Genomic DNA, 20366 nt, shown 5'->3' on the forward strand with positions numbered 1-20366 from the left:
GAGAAAACATACTCAATTTAAAGACAACTGACGCCCGCAGGCCTCCCTGCTCTTCGTGCCAGTCTCCCGCTCAGAAAAGCCAGTAACTGGTCCTTAGGAATTTGTCCTCAGAACAGACGGTCAAAGACAGACGACGTTATCACACGTCCTGAGCCCGAGCCGACTGAGCCCGAGCCCGAGTCCTGAACCCGAGCCGACTGAAAAGTGAACAGGGTTTTTGGTTTGTTTGCCTGTGTTAGTGAATGACGCCAGAGAGCGCCATTTCATCCAGGCTGCCCGGTGACTAGAGACCAGGGGCTTGCTGGCACCTGGGGAATCTGGGACCCTGGTCACTTCCAGGGAAGCGAGAGCAACACTGGCCTGCAGGTGGCGCCAAGTCCTTGAGGGTGAGTAACTCTGAGAGGTACCTTAGTTGTTCTCAACTCTACCTTGGAAATACACATTAGAATATAAGGAAGCAACAATATACCTGATTCACTACTCACACATTACACACACAGACGCATCTTATTGGTTAAAACCATCTATGTATATTCATATTGCTATGGCGTTTTAAAGAAACCACAATTTTGTAAAAAAAAAATTTTTTTTGAAATCAATGCATGTGCTATAAAATAATTTGAAATCCTCACCTTATTCTAGTTCCAAATTTTTCACTTTAAAATTCTTTGGGCTGTAGGTTTTTATCAATTCTGAACAAGTTACTTTACAGGAAGTTTCCTATTGTAAAGTCTTTAAACTCCCAAATTAAATCTCCCTATTTAGTCAGCCAGAGACTGTCAAATGTCTTAAATTTGATCATTTAGAAACAATCCTTACCTGTAAGTTTTTTAAGGGTTTCCTTGAAAGTCCAAAATTCTGAAATAGAATCTAATAGGGTTGAGCTACCTGGATTTATTTTAAAACTGTACTTCTGGCTATCTAAAACAGCGTATAAAAGAAGAACTGATGCCGTGTATTTATGAAACTGCCTGTTCAGGCCAATGGCACCCCCTTCATCACACACCTGTGGCAACACCATTTGCATACAAACAGCTGAGTCTTCCCTAGGACAACTGTGCGAGAACAGCAGCAAGACGTGAGCGGACAGCCCAGCACACAAGAGCTCCGCGGGGAAGCCAGTGCTTCAGAGCGTCAAGAACGGCCACGGCTCCGACCAGCATGCCCACCGCACCTGCCCCAGGCCCCGTGCACACACCTGTGGGGAGGTCAACCAGCTGGAGCTCGTTCCGCACCAGGCCCATGTTGTTCGGTGTTGACGTAGCAAAAGAAAGGAAGCCGGTCAAACTCGTCCACTCAATACCCCTAGAATGAGAAATTAAACACAGATTAACCTAATGCCTTTTCTGTTTGAAAAAGTTATTTGACAAGTAAGTTTTTCCCAAGACCTAAATTATACAAATTAATTAATTAGCAATATTAACAGAACCTTTTATTAGAGCCTAAAGTACCATATATTTCCAACACATATGAAATTATTTCTAGTTAAAACTTTATCTCCAAATACTGACAAGACAGTTTGGTTATCGGCATCGGTAGCAGCCATAAAATAACTTAAAATCCGGTAAAGGAGTCATGCTGCAGTGGTTTCTGGGAATTTCTCTGCTTAGAAACAAGTGGTTTAGACATATTCTGCGCAAACTGCTGAAAGTTGAGTCCACTTAGGAACTGTATCAAATGTATCAACATTCTTGGTTAGGAGGCATAAATCCACGAAGCAAACACCACCCACTGAGCCCGGGGACTTGGAAGAGGCCTCCCCACCTGTCGCCCTGGCCACACCTGCGGTGGCACAACGGCGGGAGCCGGGCTAACTGCCGCTGGGAAGGGCCTGTCTCCTGCTTCTCTTTCCCCAAACGTGTGACAAACCCATGTTCTCCTCAGACGGACAAGAGGAGAACCAGTTTGGCCTCCTCCTGCTCTCTGTGCCTGAGGGCTTCCATCAGACACAGAAACCTCAGCGCACGCTCTCCACGCCTCGCTGCGGGCGTCTGAACTGCTTGGGCTCCGCACAGGAAGGTCACTGTGGCTGGACACTGACCATTCCAGCCTGCCCGCTCTCCGCTCCATGTTTAAAAAATACACCTGCTGAGACCCGGGACACGCTAGAGCCTGTGCTCGGCCCTGGGAATGCGGCTTGAACGAGGAAGATACAGCCGCGGCCCCGCTGAGCTTCTGATGCAGCAGGACGCTCACAGGCCTCGCACGTTCCCTCGGACGCAGGAGAGCGCTGCAGAGGCCAACGGGCTGTCCGTCACTCGGGGCAGGCGAGGCTTCCAGGACATAAGGCTGAGGCCCCAAGGGCGCACAGGGCTGTGCCTGTAAGCCTGCACCACCAAGGGGACGAGGGGACAAGGGGATGAGGGGACAAGGGAATGGGGGATGGGGGACGGGGAAACAAGGGGACGAGGGGACAAGGGGATGAGGGAACAAGGGAATGGGGGGGTGGGGGACGGGGAAACAAGGGGATGAGGGGACAAGGGGACGGGGCAGCTCCTGAGAAATGGCACTAGACCTAGACGTACCCTATCTCTCTGAAGGGAGGTGCCGGCGCGTTTCACCAGGCACGTGACACGCTTGCACCCGGTTGGTAAATTCCTCAGATTAAATGAATAAGGTTGAGAAAAGCCTCGCGTTCTATCTTATGTCAGTACCACACATGTTCAAGGAGTGCTTGCCGCATGGTTTACAGGATGTCCCAGGGTTCAGACATAACAGAACGGGGATGGCTGTTATCTGATTTTATTTGATTCTAGCACCAGGCGTGCAGCCTTTGAGCCGATTCCAGCAGTAGCCGGTATATCCATCCCACACCTACTGATCAACTGCAGAGAAAGAAAATCAGGCTGGACCTCAGAGTAGATCAGACAAGGGGATTATTTCTCAAAAGAATGAAAACTCTTGTCAGACACAGCTAAGCACCCCAGTGCTTGCTCTAAGGATTAGAAACCATTGCTCAGGTGACACTGGGCACAGAGCTCCACACACAAGGGGAGACAGCTGCTCACTCTCCGACTCCATCCAGGCTTGTTCTCTAGGATCCCGAACAACTGAGCCATGTAACTTGTTGATGGGTGTCTGGGGTTCTGACCCCTAAGGTTTCCAGCTGGGCCTGCGGAACCCTCCGGGGACGGATGCCACCGCCTACTTCTAACCATGGTGCTGGGGGGAGCACACACTTCCTGACAGGCCCAGACATCCTGGGATTACATAAAACGAACGTCTGCAAATTTATTGAAAAACAAAACAGAGGTCATTTTACTTTCCACAAATCACTCCATTTCCTCAAGACAACTCTGAGCCGGTCAATGTTCGGATACCCATATAAACTACTGTCCTAATAATTTCTGATACTGAAAATAGTATTGGGCTATCCTATCTAATAACAGACAAACAGGGTGATTGACCATACCTTCGCTACATCTCCCATCGGCTAATCAGTGAGATATGCAAATTAACCACCAACAAAGATGGCGGTTAATTTGCATAAGTGGCAGAGTGAAGACTGAAGGCGGCTCTGGCCAGAGCAGTGAAGGCTTGAAGGCCGCTCCGGCCGGAGCGAAGGCCTGGGTCCCGGGTACGGGAGGAAAACCGGTGCCGGCAGCCAGGGGAAGGGAAGGCCTATTGCACGAATCTTTTCGTGCAACAGGCCTCTAGTCTATATATATAAAAGCCTAAGCGACCTTTATGACCGGTTGCCATGATGCGCACTGACCACTAGGGGGCAGACACTCAATGCAGGAGCTGCCCCCTGGTGGTCAGTGCGCTCCCACAGCCAGCCTCCCCCGCTGGCCCTGATCAGCCTCGATCGGCCCGATCGCTGGCCAGGCGGAGGAACTCCACCCATGCACGAATTCGTGCACCAGGCCTCTAGTATTATTATTATTGTTAATCTAGTCTACTGGACAAAGACACAAGCTAATAATCTAAGAAAACCGACATGTATCCACTTTACCTACTTCCAGGAATCTTTCAACAGATCATGAGCTGCAGCTGTCTGTTTGCAGGCACAGAAGCTGCTCAATGCCTACTTGTAAAGTAACAGTTAAAACACCATGGCTTTCAAAGACCACACAGAGGCAACTTGCAGCTGGGTGATCCCTGGCCATGAGCGTGCATGAGATCAAGTACTTAAGACTAAGTGGTTTTAAACAACACATTTAGCATGTGGTAGAAAAACAACTTTCTAAAAGTTGGCCTTTAATTTGCATGTGAACATCCAGAGTGTTCTGGTTGATTGCTAATAAGTCTGGCAGTTTTTATCACACGCTGTGAGATTTTCATAATGGCTTTTAATGACGATACCATAATTGCATTAATTGAAGCACAGAGACAGCAGGATGTCAGCATCTTTTTGGGTACCATCTCTGAATATAAAAGGTGAATTATCTTCAAAATGGCAATTAAGAGGGAGAATTCATATGAAAAAGGGTGCAGATCTGTGTATCCTTCACACCAGCCTGTGTGAGGAGTGTACCCCTAGAGTTATCTGGAGTCCCAGGTAACGGTTTCTAAGCACTTTCAGTGTCACTCAGTAGTAAGTATTACCACAGCAACTGTAAGTCATGGACTAACTGACATCTAGGACCCAACTGAGCCAGGAGAACAAATCTTACTTTAAGAAATGAGCAGCTCACTGGGAACTAGCTACTGCCTTTATTAAAAACTTCAGTGTTCAGAAAAAAGTAAAATGATTTTCCAGGAGCCTGGACCAGAGTCCTAACATGAATCCTGGCCCAGTCAACTTTTTATCTTCTTGTCAAAGCGGTTCCTGCTCGCCCAGGTGCACACACCATCCAAGGCCTCACAGTGAACTGGGAAGGACAGGCTCCCGCCGAGAACTGAGTGCAGGTTCAGTGGAAGGAATGCCTGCAGAGCCTGAGTGCCAAGCCTGAGAGCAAGCGCTGGGTGAGTGAGAGCTGGTGCTGCCGCAGGGAAAGGGTGGAGGCCTGTCAGAGGGGAGCTGTGGGCAGGGAAGGAGGAGGAGCTGTCAGCAGCAGGGACTCCTGAAGAAGAGAAGGAAGAGGCAGCACGTGTCAGGGAGACACTGAAGGGGCAGCACAGGCTGGACAGTCACTCCGGCTGCACCACAGAGCACTGCCCCTGGGAGAAGGAAGCCCTGTAACCCCTCAGCACGTCCATCCCCGTCAGCAGCTCTGACACGGAAGGGCTAACCTCTGCCCATTCAGAGATGCGTTTAACAGAATAACGTGCTCTTTAAGGTTCACTAAGAATTGTCACACACGCATGGGACCTGTACCTATAATGCAGAGGACAGAAAACGGCCTTCCTGTATACTTTTGTTAAAAGATCATCAAAAATACTGGCAACTTAATAACTTTATATTATACAGTCCATCCTGCTCGGGCATCCAAGGGAAACAGCCATACAACCAGCGAAGCAAGGCCATGAGAAGAGAGAAAGCCAGAGGCACGCACCCCTCTGCCACTTGGCCCTCCCTCACTATGTCTGCTCACTCACAAAACAGAGCACATCCGGAATTGAAAAATGCTGGAGAGTTTGGTCCTTTTCTCATGGTGCTTAAACAAAAACATAAATGAGATTAACTATTAAAATGACTTTATTCAAATTTTCATAAATAGTCCTACTAAGGGATCTTTATAGAAATGAAAAACCAGCTAGACAAACCTCAATAAGGAGACACGGTGATTTCCAGTAAGAAAATACCTGAAGGTCAGGAGAAACCATTAGGTCACAGCAATGGAAGTGAGGGCAGTGCTCCCTGCAGGATGCCCTCACGCGGGCAGCAATCAGTGCTCATCCTGGCCGAGCAGCCACCGGCTGGACGTGAATACTGACTGTGCAAGGCTCCCAGTGGCACAGCCACACTTCAGAGCACCCCGTGCAGGGCGCCTGGTGTGATGTCGGCGACACAGGACACTCACCTGACTTCACACGAGTGGACACTCAACTCCTTGTGCAGCAGCCCGCTGGTCAGGTGGTACACCAGGACAGAGCCGTTCCCTGTGCCTGTCCAAACAGGAGAGCATTCACCTAGCGGGAATTCCAGATCTTTCCAACATGAGTCTTTTCTCAAGATTTCAATCGTTTACAACATTTCTCTTTTATAAAAGGGACCAAAGCTATGTGATTAAAAAAATTAAAATTCTGTCTTCCTTCCTATCAAAAATGTGCCTGATCTTGTGTGCTCTGAAATCTTACTGAACCTTAAAATTCAAATCACTTTCAGAAGATAGTAATGAAAAAATGGGAAGAAAAAACAATGCCAAATAGCAATATTCAAATGAGCCGTGAGTACTCACATGTCAGCCATTAAGCTGAACTAACATAAATCAGACATACTAGCAACAAAATAAATGTGGTCAGGTTTTCATTTTAGAAAAAAAAAAAATCACAAGTCACATGTTTATAGACCTGGGAAGAAAGCCAGAAGCCAACAAATCACACCTTTAAAAAAACAATTTCACTTAGCCTCTTCCTCTTTATTCTCAAAGATAAACAAGGATTTTCCAGTAACTAGCGAAGTTAAAAGTCTTACAAAATATAAAACATGCTGACAAATTAAAAACAGGTCTGTGCCCTGGCTGTGTGCTCAGTGGGGTGGGCATTATCCCGTGCATCAGAAGGCTGCCGGTTCAATTCCTGGTCAGGACACATGTCCGGGCTGCAGGCTCCATCCCCACGCAAGAGGCAGCGATCAATGTTTGCCTCTTAAAATCAATGTCTCTCTCTGTCTCTCTCTCTCTCTCTCTCTCTCTCAGTGTTTCTCTCTCTCTCTCTCTTCCTCTCTCTCTCTCTCTCTCTCTCTCTCTCTCTCTCCCTCCCTCCCTCCCTCTCTCTAAAAATCCATAAAAATGTCTTAATAAACAAGCCAACAAACAAAAACAGGTCCAATACTCACCAACAGCAAGCAATGGCTGATACATCTTGATGTTTTTTGTGGTCAACGGGGGACACATACGGACAGTAAATGGTGGTGCGGGCAGTCCTGAAATCAGTCCCGTGAGCAGGAATTTGAGGTGCACTTCCTGCAGAACGGAGCCTTTGGGATGTTCTTCCCCAGCAATCGCGCTTTGCCCTGATTGGTAATCAACAGCAGCACGTTAACGGTCGTGCATGCGATCTGCAGTGGGAGCACTCTGCAGCCTAGAAGCGCACACTCGGTCAGGAGGCTGAGCTGTGACCGTGGGCTGAAGCAGGACGGCGGCCCTGCCCTTGGCTGTGGGCCCTGCCATGCCCTGCCTGGCACCTCGAGGCAGATACTCCAGGGCGTGCTTCCAGAATGGCCAACCTGTCTCCTAAGAAACACTGTTTCAGCCAAAGCTCCTGGAGTTAGCGCACCAAACACAAATCAAGGGGACGCCGTGGAGTGACTCTGTCGATGACTTGGTAAAAGGCACCCAGAATCAGTAATCCCACACAACTCACTTGGACTTCTATAAGAAATCTTACAAAATTTAAGCTTTACAATTAAACCCATTATCTGTAAATTATCTGTAAATATATAAAATAATGCATATTACATATAACCTGTAACTGTCAACAGCTAGGTATTAAATGTCATAACTTTCAGATATAACATTCATACTTAGGAAACCACGTCTCCAACTAAAAAGATGACTCCACTAAAAACGAGTGTAAGAAATATGAATCTGAAGACTACAACAAAAGCAATACTGTTTACTAACAAGGGTAACAAACTTTCTTCCTATAAACCACTATGATGACTGGATTAAAATGTCAAAAATACTACAGTGAAGAATATGGGAGTACACATATGAATACACACATATACTGTTTAAGGGAAAAATGTAAATACCAGGAGTGTGTGCTAGGACTCTGAATATAATCTTTCAAAGCTACGAAGTTCTTTTAATAAGAAGTTGTTTTAAAATCCATAAGATATACAGAAAAAAGTGGCCATCAATTTAATGCACATAAAGTGATCCCTTAGGATCAGTCCTACAATTAGTATCAGTTTTTGGTTACAAAAGATGGATCCAAAGAAATGGGAAATTCACAGGCAGCTACACGCTCACCACCCCCAGCACAGTGCAGCGACTCCTGAGAACTGCCACACGTCTGTGCAAGCACCTATATCTGTGCAAGCACCTACATCTGTGCAAGCACCTTCCACACGTCTGTGCAAGCACCTATATCTGCGCAAGCACCTACATGTGTGCAAGCACCTTCCACAGCAGCAATTCGCTGCAGGGCAGGGAAGGCCTTAATAAGCAGCAGCCTTTACCCAACGAATAGAAACCAGGCCTCTGTATTTAACTGAACTGCTATTAATTATCATTAAGTACATAGTGAATTCCAAATTAAAAATTTAATTAAAAGTTTTAATTAAAATGTTTTCAAGTAACAAAGCTTTAATACTTTTAAATCAACTACAGTCAAGAACTAGTGCACAATCTATATCCTTTTGTCTCCTGAAAGTGTAATTTATATCGCTTAGATCCCTAAACAGCATAAAATCCCAGTGTCTTTCATATTACCAATTAGTTCTGTGCATGTGTGTGTTTGTAATTCCTTTTAATTTAATATTTTTATCATGTGCAGACAAGGTCAATTAACTCAGAAAATTGTGTTACTGATAAAATGCATTTTGCAAAACGAGTCTGTGTCCAAAACTCTTTATATGGATTTATGCCTGGAAGGTAAGAGGGAGAATCTGAGATATAAAAGCGTCTTCAGGAGCCATGAGAAAGCCGAGGCTGGAGGGTCCGGTCCTGCTGTGGTCACAGTGGAGCAGCCAGGACTGGAGGCCATGGCCAAGGAGCAGGCTCCAGACCAGGGCAACAGGTTCACCCTTTAGGCTCTGCCACTTACTGGCTGTGTGGTTCTAAGAAAGTTCTTAAAATCTCTCGGGGTCTCAGTTCCCACAAACATGAAATGGACATAGTATCATCTACCTACAGAGCATTTAGCACAGCACTTAACCCAATACTGAGCAACCAATAAATGTCCTCTCTGATTAAAAAAATTAATAAGTGCCTAGCTGCTGTGGCTCAGTGGTTGAGCATCAACCTATGAATCAGGAGGTCAAGGTTCGATTTCCTGTCAGGGCACATGCCCAGGTTGTGAGCTTGATCCCCCATAGGGGGCGTGCAAGAGGCAACAGATCAATGATTCACTTATCACTGATGTTGCTATCCCTCCATCCCTCTCCCTTCCTCTCTGAAATCAATTAAAAAAATACATAAAAAAGATTAATAAGGTAATGCACTTTTCTTATATATCATCTATCAAGCATTTCAACAAAACATCCTACTAAATAATAGCGATTTTCAGTTACATTATGGAAGAACAAATAATGATACAGAAAAACCTTTGTAAACAATAGCTACAATTTTAAAAGAATAAGACATCAAAATTGCTTGGCATACAGTATTTATAATTTCTAGTTGTATAATATTTGAAATCACAAATCTTTATTCTTCGTTTAATTTATACTGGCCCTATAATAATGAAATAAGTTGGAAGCAATATTTTAACTGCAAATCAATATTTGAAAGTAAGACTCACCAGTATGTAAACAAGACAATGTATGTCTCAAGTTAAAATAATTGTTTCCAACCCTTCTCAGTTCTTTACTATTCCTCCAGGAAATATCGCTGTGTATCTGGGAAGCACACAGCTCTGGCTCTCTACGTGGTAGTGTTCTCAGGTATGAACTCTGACTTTATAATCGCAAATCAGTGAGACTATGCGTTTTGCCCTTAGGAAGAATCCACAACAGGAAAGCCAGAGAACAGCTCACCGATCATGTTATCCAGAGAGAGGTCGGGGAGTCTGTTCTGCAGCACCCCCACCGGGATCCCACAGAACGACACTGGGGAGTACAGAGGCGACACGCCGGAGCCACTGCAAGGACACGGTCATTAGTGCTGCACAGACGTAGAATCTGCATCACATGACGCAACTCACCAACCACAAGTGCAGGTCACGGCATTCAACGTCCCTCACCCACAAGTGAACACCTCCAGCAGGTTTACATACAGTCTCCACTCTCACTTAAAACAGACAGACAGACAACAAAGGAAGAGCCGGACTGACCTGCTCCGCGCACTGAGGTGGCCCACGGCGGACCGCAGCTCCCAGACCATGACCCTGCCGTCGCTCACCACCAGGGCGGCGGCGTTCTCGCGGGCGGGGCAGCACACCACGCTGAAGGGGCGCACGGTTTTCGTCACGCGGATGGCGTCGCACTGGCTGCGCAGGTCGTAGGTGAGCTCCTGGACGGGGTCTGCATCTGAACACAATGGTGCCTTCTTGTCACCATCGGGAAGCAACCACATCAGCACCACCCGTAAGTCCTTTAAGTTAAATAAAACCTCCACTAAGAAGGTTATCAGTCCTTCACTCATGAAAATCTGTCAAGATGGCTTCTCTTTCAACGGTTTCATCAGAACATACAGATATTTACCATACTGAGTGTCTACACCAAGTTTCATTTCCAAAATGACAATTATAATCAAGATAGCTTGTTTTTTTGCCCTAGCTGGTTTGGCTCAGTGGACAGAGCGTCGGCCTGTGGACTGAAGGGACCCGGGTTCGATTCTGGTCAAGGGCACAGGCCCGGGTTTCCAGCTCAATCCCCAGCAGGGGGCGTGCAGGAGGCAGCCAATCAGTGATTCTCTCTCATCACTGATGTTTCTATCTCCCTCTCCCTTCCTCTCTGAAATCAATCTATATATATGTGTATATATATATATATATATATATATATATATATTTTTTTTTTTAAGATAGCTTATTTTTTAATATTTCTAAAATAAAGAAAAGGCTCTGAACGGTGACATATAATTACATCATGAACAGTGCACTACAGACCATCCTAATTTACATGTCTGCAAGAAGCCTGCAAATAACTGTACTTTACAAAAGATGTTAACGTTACTCTCAGCTTGATGTAGGACAGGACTTCACAGAACAGAGCTGTTCTCCTCCAGGGTAAGGCTGAGGCTGACACGGAACGACCTAGGGCCTGACTTGCCTGTCACTCTCCAGGGAAACTCCTGAAGCAGAGGAAAGGCCAAGGGAGTAATGAATGTGCCCACCAGGCTGGGCTCGTGCTAAAGAAACACTCATAGAAGATCACATGATCTACTACTAGATCTGCTCGGCCCCTGGAAGCCATCAGGAGTGACAACCGGCGGCTCCGTGTGGTGCGTCGGGCACTGTCGTAACACCGGGAGATATTCCAGGCCTCACAGCGCAACACATTCTACTTTCTCAAGGCCAGGACCCTCGTTAACGCTAAGACTGGCTGGTACTTGCTTTACAAAATAATTCTGAAAAAAAGTAATTAACATTACTGTAGATAGAAACTCACCTGGCTCCTCGTTTGAAGTGGTGAAAATACTATTATAAGATCTTCGAACACGTAAAGTTATGCAACCATTCTCATGTAGGCAAAATAAACCATCTCGCTGAAAGCAGGGTATTACCTTTAAACAGATGATTCGTTTATTTTTAAAAACAAAATAAATTAAAGAGTATATACTGTGGAATTCAAAAGTTCATATGTAGAGGATATAGGCTAAAAGAAAAAAACAAACAAAAATATACTACATAGTCCCCAAGTTTTATAAGTAAATGAACATTTAAAAAATCCATTTATAATCATAAAAATTTGTCTTTATCCATGTAACTTAAATAGTTCGGTAAATATCTCCAGATCAGTCAGAAGAATTTCTAGGATACATCAAGTCAATCAAAAGTGTAAGAAAATAAGAAATGTACAACATTGTTAATTTTTAATAAACAAAAAGAGAGCGTCGAACTAAGGCCCTTTGTATGGTTAGGCTCTTCCCCTCCCCCGACTTCTGGGGAGGCAAAGATAAACGCCGATACCTGCAGGAACGGGACGCCCGTGCGCTCGATCGCAATCACGCCTACGGTCTGGTTCACCTCGAGGTCCAGGACTAAGATCTCCCGGGGATAGAGCAGCAGCATGTGGTTCCTTTTGGAAGGCAGGTAGGCCAGCTGCAGGCAGTCGTTGAGGGTTATGAACTCGGCACTAAAACAACCAAAGCTGTGCTTTAGGCCCCAGAAAGGAGTCAAAGATTCATCCACATCAGTAAAGCTACTCAAGAGCTGCATCGTGCACTTTCCACATGAAACTGTCAGTGAGCCCTAGGCGGTGTGGCTCAGTGGATAGCGCACTGGCCTGTGGACTGAAGGGTCCCAGGTTCGATCCCGGTCAAGGGCACATGCTCAGGTTGTGGGCTCGACCCCCAGTAGGCGGCGTGCAGGAGGCAGCCAATCAATGGTTCTCTCTCATCTTTGATGTTTCTCTCTCTCCCTCTCCCTTCCTCTCTGAAATCAATGAAATTATATTTTTTTTAAAAAATGTCAATGAGAATGTACAACTGTCTATGAAACGACCAACAGAGCCGAGTATCTAAAACTTAAACCTCCACCACGTGCCAAAACCCAAATTATGACAATAATATTGTAGAGGCTGAGTGAGATGTGTTTCTAAATATTGAAAAATATAGAGTAGTAAGTCTATGATATAAGATGACAGGTTAAGTCTATGATATACTAGGCATTCATAGGACAGCAGTTTTATTTTTATTTGCAATTAGAAGTACTAAACAGATGCTGAAATCAAGACTCAGGATAAGACAAAACGTTTAGCGTAACGAGGGCACTGGTCAGCGGACTGTGTGTGGCCTTGGGCAAGACTTAACCAGCCTGTGGATTAATATATAAAAATGATATTTACATATAAATTAAAAATGTATTTGCAGAGCAATTTGTATTTTACCATTTTTTTTTTACCATATATTTTACTGTCTTCATTTCCTTTTTTAAAGAAAATACATTTATTGATTTCAGAGAGGAAGGGAGAGAGAGAGAAACATCAGTAATGAGACAGAATCACTGACAGGCTGCCTCCTGCACACCCTCTCTGGGGATCGAGCCCACAACCTGGGCACAGGCCCCTTGACCTCCTGGCTCATTGGTCAACACTCAACCACTGAGCTACACCGGCTGCGATTCTTTTCCTTTTAAGCTGCCTGAAATCTTTTCTGAAACAAAGTAGGGCAATTTACTCACTTATCATAGCATTTTCTTCTGTGTAAATAAAATATACAAAATCCATGAGGACTTTAAAAGATTGTTAAAGAGTCTCAACAAAGCCTTTTAGTAATCTGTGATTATCGCTTATACTTAGTCATAACCTTTTTACACTAAATATATTTCAATAGGAATAGGCATAGTTATATTCTATTTTCTACATAAAAATACTATTAAAAGGTTTTGAAATTTAAAATAAAGTTAGCTTAGAGGACTAGAGAGGGGAATGTGGGCTGCATTAAACGCCTGGCACTGCCATTTCCTGTTTGGGTGAGGTGAGGAACAAAACAATGTGAGACACAATTTCCTCATTTCTAACACGGGACCAGTGCTACTGCCCAGGACTGTAGCACGGCCAAAATATAATAATGTGCGTGAAAACCCAGAGCACTTCTATTTGAAGGTATTCATAATTCATTTCCCCTAAACTCACTGTGAACATGATTCATATGAGAAAAAATGTAATATATATAAATCATAACTTATAAAACTACTCAGACTACACAATAATTATTTCTTTATGAGACAGAATCAATGGAAAATAAAGTTCTCATGAGCTATTTAAGGAGCTATCTTAAATTATTTTGGCACAGGGTGGGGGATAAATTAGTGGACTTAACCAGCCTGTAGATTAATATATAAAAATGATATTTACATATAAATTAAAAATGTATTTGTAGAGCAATTTGTATTTTACCATATATTTTTCAGGTAATTACCACAAAGTCTAGATAGAATAATCTTAGCATATTAAAAGTAAAGGCTCTTTTAAAATAAATGCCAAAAAAAACTGCCAAGGTAATAAAAAATGGAAGTATAATCATGGCTCTATGAAGAAAACAGAAATCTATTTCTAATGCATAAAATTAGTTACGTAAACTAAAATTTTATTCAGTTGCAGTTTCTGATATGAACAATAATAGCTAGGATTTGCCAAGTGAATGCTTATTAAGCATTAGCCACTATGCTAAGTACTTAGATTACTGCATCTATTAATCCTCACAGCAACCCTGTGAAATCCCTTAAAACACTATGTTAGAGATTGGGAGAGTGAAATCTGAGCAAGATCGAAGAATCTTCCGAGTCGGATAGCTACAACTTCCTCTAGAATCCTGGCCCTAACCAGTATGAGAAACATCTTTACATGCATAAGAAAAATACCCTTATTTTACAGCTCAAGGAATTGCATAGCATTTAAGTCAGGAAAATTTATTTAAAATAAAAAGCCAGATCTTGTCCTCAGATTTCAAATATAATCAATGGCCACAATGTTAGAACGTTCATTCACTATTTCAGAAGTAAGTATCAGAAGTCAAAAATGTTAACCAGGAGAAAATCAGCGGGGGTGGGGGGTCGGCACAATGCGTGGACACAAAGGAGCCACGGTACACGCTGAGGCTCCTCTTAGGGGCGGAGACAGAAAGAGTATTTTTCCTCTTATAAATTCAAAAGTGGAAAGGAGGACGGGTGAGATGAGGAAAATCAATCACAGTACAAGTTCAAAACTGATTTTTTCAAGAACAGACGATAAACAGATGAATGTTGTTGTTAGCTTCACGCTGTAACTTACCTAGGTTTCTCCTGAGTGATTAAGATTTTGACTTTATTAAGAGCCTTCTTGGCCCCCGTGGCGGCAGCCAGTTTGCTATGAGCTGGGCTAGAGTGCGGGCTGGATATGTAGACTTTTTTCCCAGGGCCGGAGGGAGGCTTGGAGGGGGAGAAGTCTGAGATGAACACAATACCCTCGCTGGTGAGTACTATATGGAGAGAAGCAAACCCGACTGAAGTTTAATCCAGTTTAGCACAGTTTTCTCCAATATGATTTTGAGAGCAAGGTAACGATAATTTTAACAGTACAGAACTGGCAGTGTTTGCAGTCATAACGTAACGGAATGTTCTCCAAGTTGAAGTGAAACAGGTGGCCCGTTATGATTCATCCGAGGCCTCCAAGCTCAGCATTCTAAATTAATGTTTTATATTAAAAAGATACCAGAGCCCTAGCCATTTTGGCTCAGTGGACAGAGTGTTGGCCTGTGGACTGAAGGGTCCTGAGTTCGATTCCAGTCAAGGGCACAGGCCTGGGTTGCGGGCTCGATCCCTAGTGGGGAGTGCAGGAGGCAGCCAGTCAATGATTCTCTCTCATCATTGATGTTTCTATCTCTCTCTCTCTCCCTCTCCCTTCCTCTCTGAAATCAATAAAAATATATTTTAAAAAAAATAGATACTAGAAGGTTCCTGGCAGAAAAAACAAATGTTTGTTCTTTCAAATTCAGTGCATGGACTTTCATTAAAAACCCTCCCTCATTATATCATATAATTGCAACATCTAAATACTTTTTTGAATATAAAATCACAAAAATCCCATATATACAGGGTGTCCCTAAAAAATGTATACACACAATGTAGATTCTATTACTTTTCAAAAATGTAATGTATTTTAATAAACACTGCCTTTATAATTATTCAAAGTGTGTATACATTTTTAGGGACACCCGATATATACATATACATGAGGCTCTACCTATCACACTTAGCTAGGTTCAAATATTTGACTTGATGATATAAATTTATGATTATCATGAACTACTCAGTCTAAATATATGTCTTTTTCTTCTTCATCCTCAGATGGAATCTTAGGATGTCTAGGGAGTTCTTTTTCTCTGTGGATCTAGAGTAAAGTAGAATGCCAACAGTGGTCTCCACCCAACACAACTGGCCACTCTCCACCCGCTTCTCCCTTGTTCCCTTTATCCTGTTTCACTTTGTTCTACCACCTGTGGCCGCTATTACACTAGACGTTACCAATTCATGACGCTCTGAGGTTAGGCCTGCCTCCCTCTCACTAGAACTCGATGAGGGCAGGGGTCTTTGCCTTGTTTCACAGAGATATTCTAGGCCCCAGAACAGGCCTCCCATATAGTAATAGCCCAAGAAACATCTGTTGGATAATTGGATAAAAATGTTTTCTAAGTAATGCAGTCATAAAAATACCTAAAAACAAAACCTAATTTATCCTGTTTTACTTTGCACGTCGGTAAAAGCAACTTCTGCAGGAAAAAAACTCCCTTGGGCTTCCTCTGTTCCCTGCATGCGTCTGGTTATGGCACTGGTTAGAACAATGCTTTTTTAAAAAGGAAGGGCTGAATTTGGTCAGATTAAATGAAACACTTAACTCAGGTTCTTTAAATGTTCCAGGAAAAAGAAGTTTAATTAAATTCGAGTTGGTAACAGCACAACGACTCTCTCTCTGGCTAATCTAATTCTATTCACAAATTCAACACAGTGGAGTCCAGCTGCTGAATCAAACATCTAAGTATCAAAACACCTGCCAACGCTATGGGTTATGACAGCGCCTGCGTCAGCAGCTGCAGGTTATGATTCACGCCTGTAGGAGGAGCTCAGAGGTGTGCCTCCCCCTCTGCTCAGCCGTTTGGACAGTTTTGATACATAACGCATGTGACATGTGCAGTGTTAACTATATGATAAACACCTCAACTCATTTTCCACAGAAACCATTACTCACAAGTTAAATGGGAGGAATCAAACGGGTCGAAAGAAAAGGAAAGGATGTTGTCTGCGTAGCTCTTCTTCCAGAGTTTGGTGCCGGTGTCCGCATTCCAGAGCACGATGTAGTTTGGCGGGTGGATTGCGAGCAGCAAGTCTCGGGAGGCATCTTGGCTCCATAACCACTGAACGTCTGCAAAGACCAGACAAGGGCAGAGCTCAGTGACCACCCACCTCAAAACACTTGCATGCTGGCTGTCCTTGATAGTTACTAGTGTGCGGTTTTTTACATAATCCTTAAAATCTTAACGATCCCCCCACGCAGTGTAGCATATGTGTGTCTGTGTGTCAAGACTGCAGCGGAAAGTTAATTTGATATAAAAATTAGATGCGTGGACATCAGCATCTCAAGGTCAAAACTGGCAAGTAATCTGAAATCTTACTTCAAAGAAAAGACAAGGCTATTTGCAGTAATCAATACTTAAAACTTTATGTCAAAGACTGTCCTGGGCATGATGATCTCTGGTGCCAGGCTTTCCTAATGTTTTTGAGGAATTATTTAATGGGGCTTTGCAGTTTCATGTTTTTTCACAACAATAAACAAGATAATATCTAGCTCAGTACTTAGAACATAGTAAGTACCCAACAAATATGTTTTAAACTGTCATTTTTAAAAATTCACTCAGTCAAAACAGCCCATCAGTCAAAGCCTTGAGTTCATAGCATACTCTTATTGGTTTTAAGACAACAAGTACACAAATTATCTATATAAAAATGAAGATAAAATTCTGGTGTCTATTAATGAAAAGCAAGCACCGAGGGCCACTAGAAAACAGCAGTTTGGCCACGTTTACTCATCCTGTAGCTTAATCTACAAGACTGTTTGTAGCAGCTTAACTTTTCTCATCAAGCATGACGGAGGCGGATGTTGAAATTAATGCATTTTACCAAAACTCAAATCAGCTGAGATTTGAGGAAATATGCCCAGAAGTGAATTAATAAGGATAAAAAAAAAAAACCCAACTAGATTCAGACCCAGAGACCAGGCTGAACACAATCAAGAGCTAAGCGGGAAGGGATGGGATTAAAGGAAGGGTATGAATGCCAACAGCAGAGCCCGCCTTCCCTCACCCTGGATGGGCTTGGCGTGCTCTTGGATCTCACACTGAGCCACCCCGGCCGCCACATCCCACACGATGATTTTCCCATGGACGTCGGCAGAAGCGAGGCGCAAGGAGTACGGCGAGCCGATGTTATGGTGGTAATTTTCTCGGGCCCACTTAACCTGGCATCGAGAAGAAAGCGGGTCAGGGGAACACTTGCGCTGGATGAAATTAAACGTGTGTCCCGTCCTTGAGCCGTAGGCACCTACTTCCCTTTGTGTATGTCCGTCCTCTTTCCTGCCCTGCTCCTCCCCCAATGTTTTATGTGCCTACCTGCAGCTTAGCGGGCCCTGAAACGGAGACTTCCGTGATCCTCCCAGACCCCGACCGCTGGGCCACATCAGCCCCTTGGTCTCCCCACGGTGCATTACGGGCGCCTCGCTCATCATCTTCCTCGCTAGACAACGAGCTGTTTGGCGGCTTTCATCTCTCTCCCTGGTACCTGCTAAGTGCTCAGAACTAATAACGAATGCGAGGCCCAGCAAAGATAGCGCTGGTGTTTCCGGTCAGCTCTGCAGTCACCTCAGAACCAGCATTTCCTAGCTCATCCGGAAGGACGTTAAGTCGTATGTGTGGAAGGAGTAGGTTAACCCCAGACAGACGGTTATAGTTAAAAGCTGCTCCACGTGTACGCGGAGGACTTCATGAGCGTGTAGTGACATTTAACACGAGAACAGACAACAGGTTCAGGGCCAGAGGCATTGGACTCACCTTGACAACATCAGCTTTATGCTTTTCTAGAACTTGCAGCGTCTGGGCAGTGCTGGCATCGACCACCACCACAAGGGAATGGCATCCATAGGCAATCAAACCTTGCCAGCCCCTGGCAAAACAGCCATGTGGAAACTCAAGTCAAACAGAGCAAGAGGCATCCTAGATAAACGACAGATAGAACTAATAGGCATTAATTACCACCAGTAACCCTATTATTTAAGCTCAAAGGTCAGCCTTTTACATGATCTCATTTAAATAAAAGGTTTGGCTGAGCTCCAAAAATGCTTGTTGAAATTCGTGTTTCATTTGGGAAAAAAGGCTCTGAGAGACGCAGTGCACACAGAGCCGGGAGAGGGAATAAAGCAACTCCTGTCCTTGTCCCGGAGGCCGCCCTGCTCCGCCTCCGCCACTCCTCGGGCTCCCAGCGCCGGGGACCAGGCTGCAACGTCTGTGATCAGTCCCGGTTCCGGGGAACCAGGCGGCACCGGGCGGTCAGTCCCGGTCCTCCAACCGGGGAACCAGGCGGCACCGGACGGTCAGTCCCGGTCCTCCAACCGGGGAACCAGGCGGCACCGGACGGTCAGTCCCGGTTCCGGGGAACCAGGCGGCACCGGACGGTCAGTCCCGGTCCTCCAACCGGGGAACCAGGCGGCACCGGACGGTCAGTCCCGGTCCTCCAACCGGGGAACCAGGCGGCACCGGCCGGGAGGCGGCAGCCCTGGCCAGGCCCCAGCCCCCTCCGCCAGGGCAGCCCGCTGTCCGCTGGCCACCCGATCGCTGTCAGAGCCGCAGCGACATTTCTCCGTGAAAAGGCGGCGGGAAGGCAGGGCCGGGTGGCGTCGGGCACGGGCGCGCTTTGCGGATGAGTGGAGGTCGGGGCAGGGAGAGAGTGCAGGGAGGGCGGCCTCGGGAGCGGCCGGGCCGGTCAGCGGAGGGGCCGCGGGGGGAGGGACACGGGTGTTCCCGGCGGGTGTGGGGCAGAGAAACAAAGATGCGAGAAAGGACGGGGCAAATACACGTGCCCGCGAGGCAGGTACCACCCAGAGCCGCGGCCCTCAACCTCGGCTGCACCCCAGCATCACCGGGGAATCTGTAAAACCCTGGCTCCTGGGCCTCATCATTGGTAACAAAGAAACAATTTCCGGAGGAGGAGGCCCAGGAATCAGGATTTTACAAAGATTCCCAGGTGATCCCAATGTGCAGCCCAGGTTGAGAACCGCTGTTTTAGAGCAACAACCACCAGCGCGAAGAGAAACTCTCCACGATGGGAGGGCGGCACCCCGTCCGGGCGAGGCCGAACGGACCCGGGTGACACCGCGGCCGCTCCCCGTCCCTCAAGCTCCAGGCCTCGGGGCCCGGCGCCCTCACCAGTCCACCGCCGCCTTGTTGTGGGCGCTGAGGGCCCCGGTGAGGGTGCGGGCCGACACCTTGAAATTCACCGTGAGCGGCAACATCGCCGCGGCAGCCCGAGCGCTCGGGGCCGACCAGCAATCCGGAAGCGGGGGCCTCTGCACTTCCGCTCCCAACACAGTCCGGGCGGCTCCGTGGGCGTCGCCACTTGGTTCCGCCGGTTCCAAGATTCCACCACCCCTGGTTATCCCTGACCTTGTCCGCCACTCCCGGTTCCTCCTCCTTCGGATTCCGCCTCCTTCAGGTTCCGCCTCCTTCAGGTTCCGCCTCCTTCAGGTTCCGCCCCTTGAGGGTTCCGCAGCCCTGAGGGTCTGCAGCTGTGTTTGGGCCTGGGCTGGGCCTGGGAAGAAGTGTGCTCCCCTCCAGTCACGCCTGTTCTCGCCACTGTGAGATTGCCGAGGCCTCCGTATCTTGCCGGAAATCGTGAAAAGAAGAGCTCAAAAGGCCCAGGTAGCCTTTCTGCTTTTGGCCAGGTAACTCCGGGCAGCACCAGTCCAG

The 20366-nt window shown here is 45.9% G+C and overlaps 1 protein-coding gene across 1 annotated transcript in view; it reads right to left on the reverse strand.

The window, feature by feature from the left end:
* Window positions 1-19912, reverse strand: part of WDR11 (WD repeat domain 11) — a gene marked incomplete at its 5' end in the record, with an annotated part of 41398 nt that extends 21486 nt beyond the window's left edge. The window contains 12 exons of the mRNA XM_081104549.1: window positions 1199-1305; window positions 5907-5991; window positions 6884-7060; window positions 9749-9852; window positions 10045-10240; window positions 11324-11438; window positions 11845-12010; window positions 14648-14834; window positions 16601-16774; window positions 17713-17986; window positions 18456-18567; window positions 19827-19912. Coding sequence (XP_080960675.1) covers window positions 1199-1305; window positions 5907-5991; window positions 6884-7060; window positions 9749-9852; window positions 10045-10240; window positions 11324-11438; window positions 11845-12010; window positions 14648-14834; window positions 16601-16774; window positions 17713-17986; window positions 18456-18567; window positions 19827-19912 — 1783 coding nt within the window. The remainder of the gene's footprint in view (window positions 1-1198; window positions 1306-5906; window positions 5992-6883; window positions 7061-9748; window positions 9853-10044; window positions 10241-11323; window positions 11439-11844; window positions 12011-14647; window positions 14835-16600; window positions 16775-17712; window positions 17987-18455; window positions 18568-19826) is intronic.
* Window positions 19913-20366: the final 454 nt, after the last annotated feature.

The sequence above is a fragment of the Myotis nattereri genome, assembly GCF_964212035.1.
Source record: "Myotis nattereri genome assembly, chromosome: 13".
Lineage (NCBI taxonomy): Eukaryota > Metazoa > Chordata > Mammalia > Chiroptera > Vespertilionidae > Myotis > Myotis nattereri.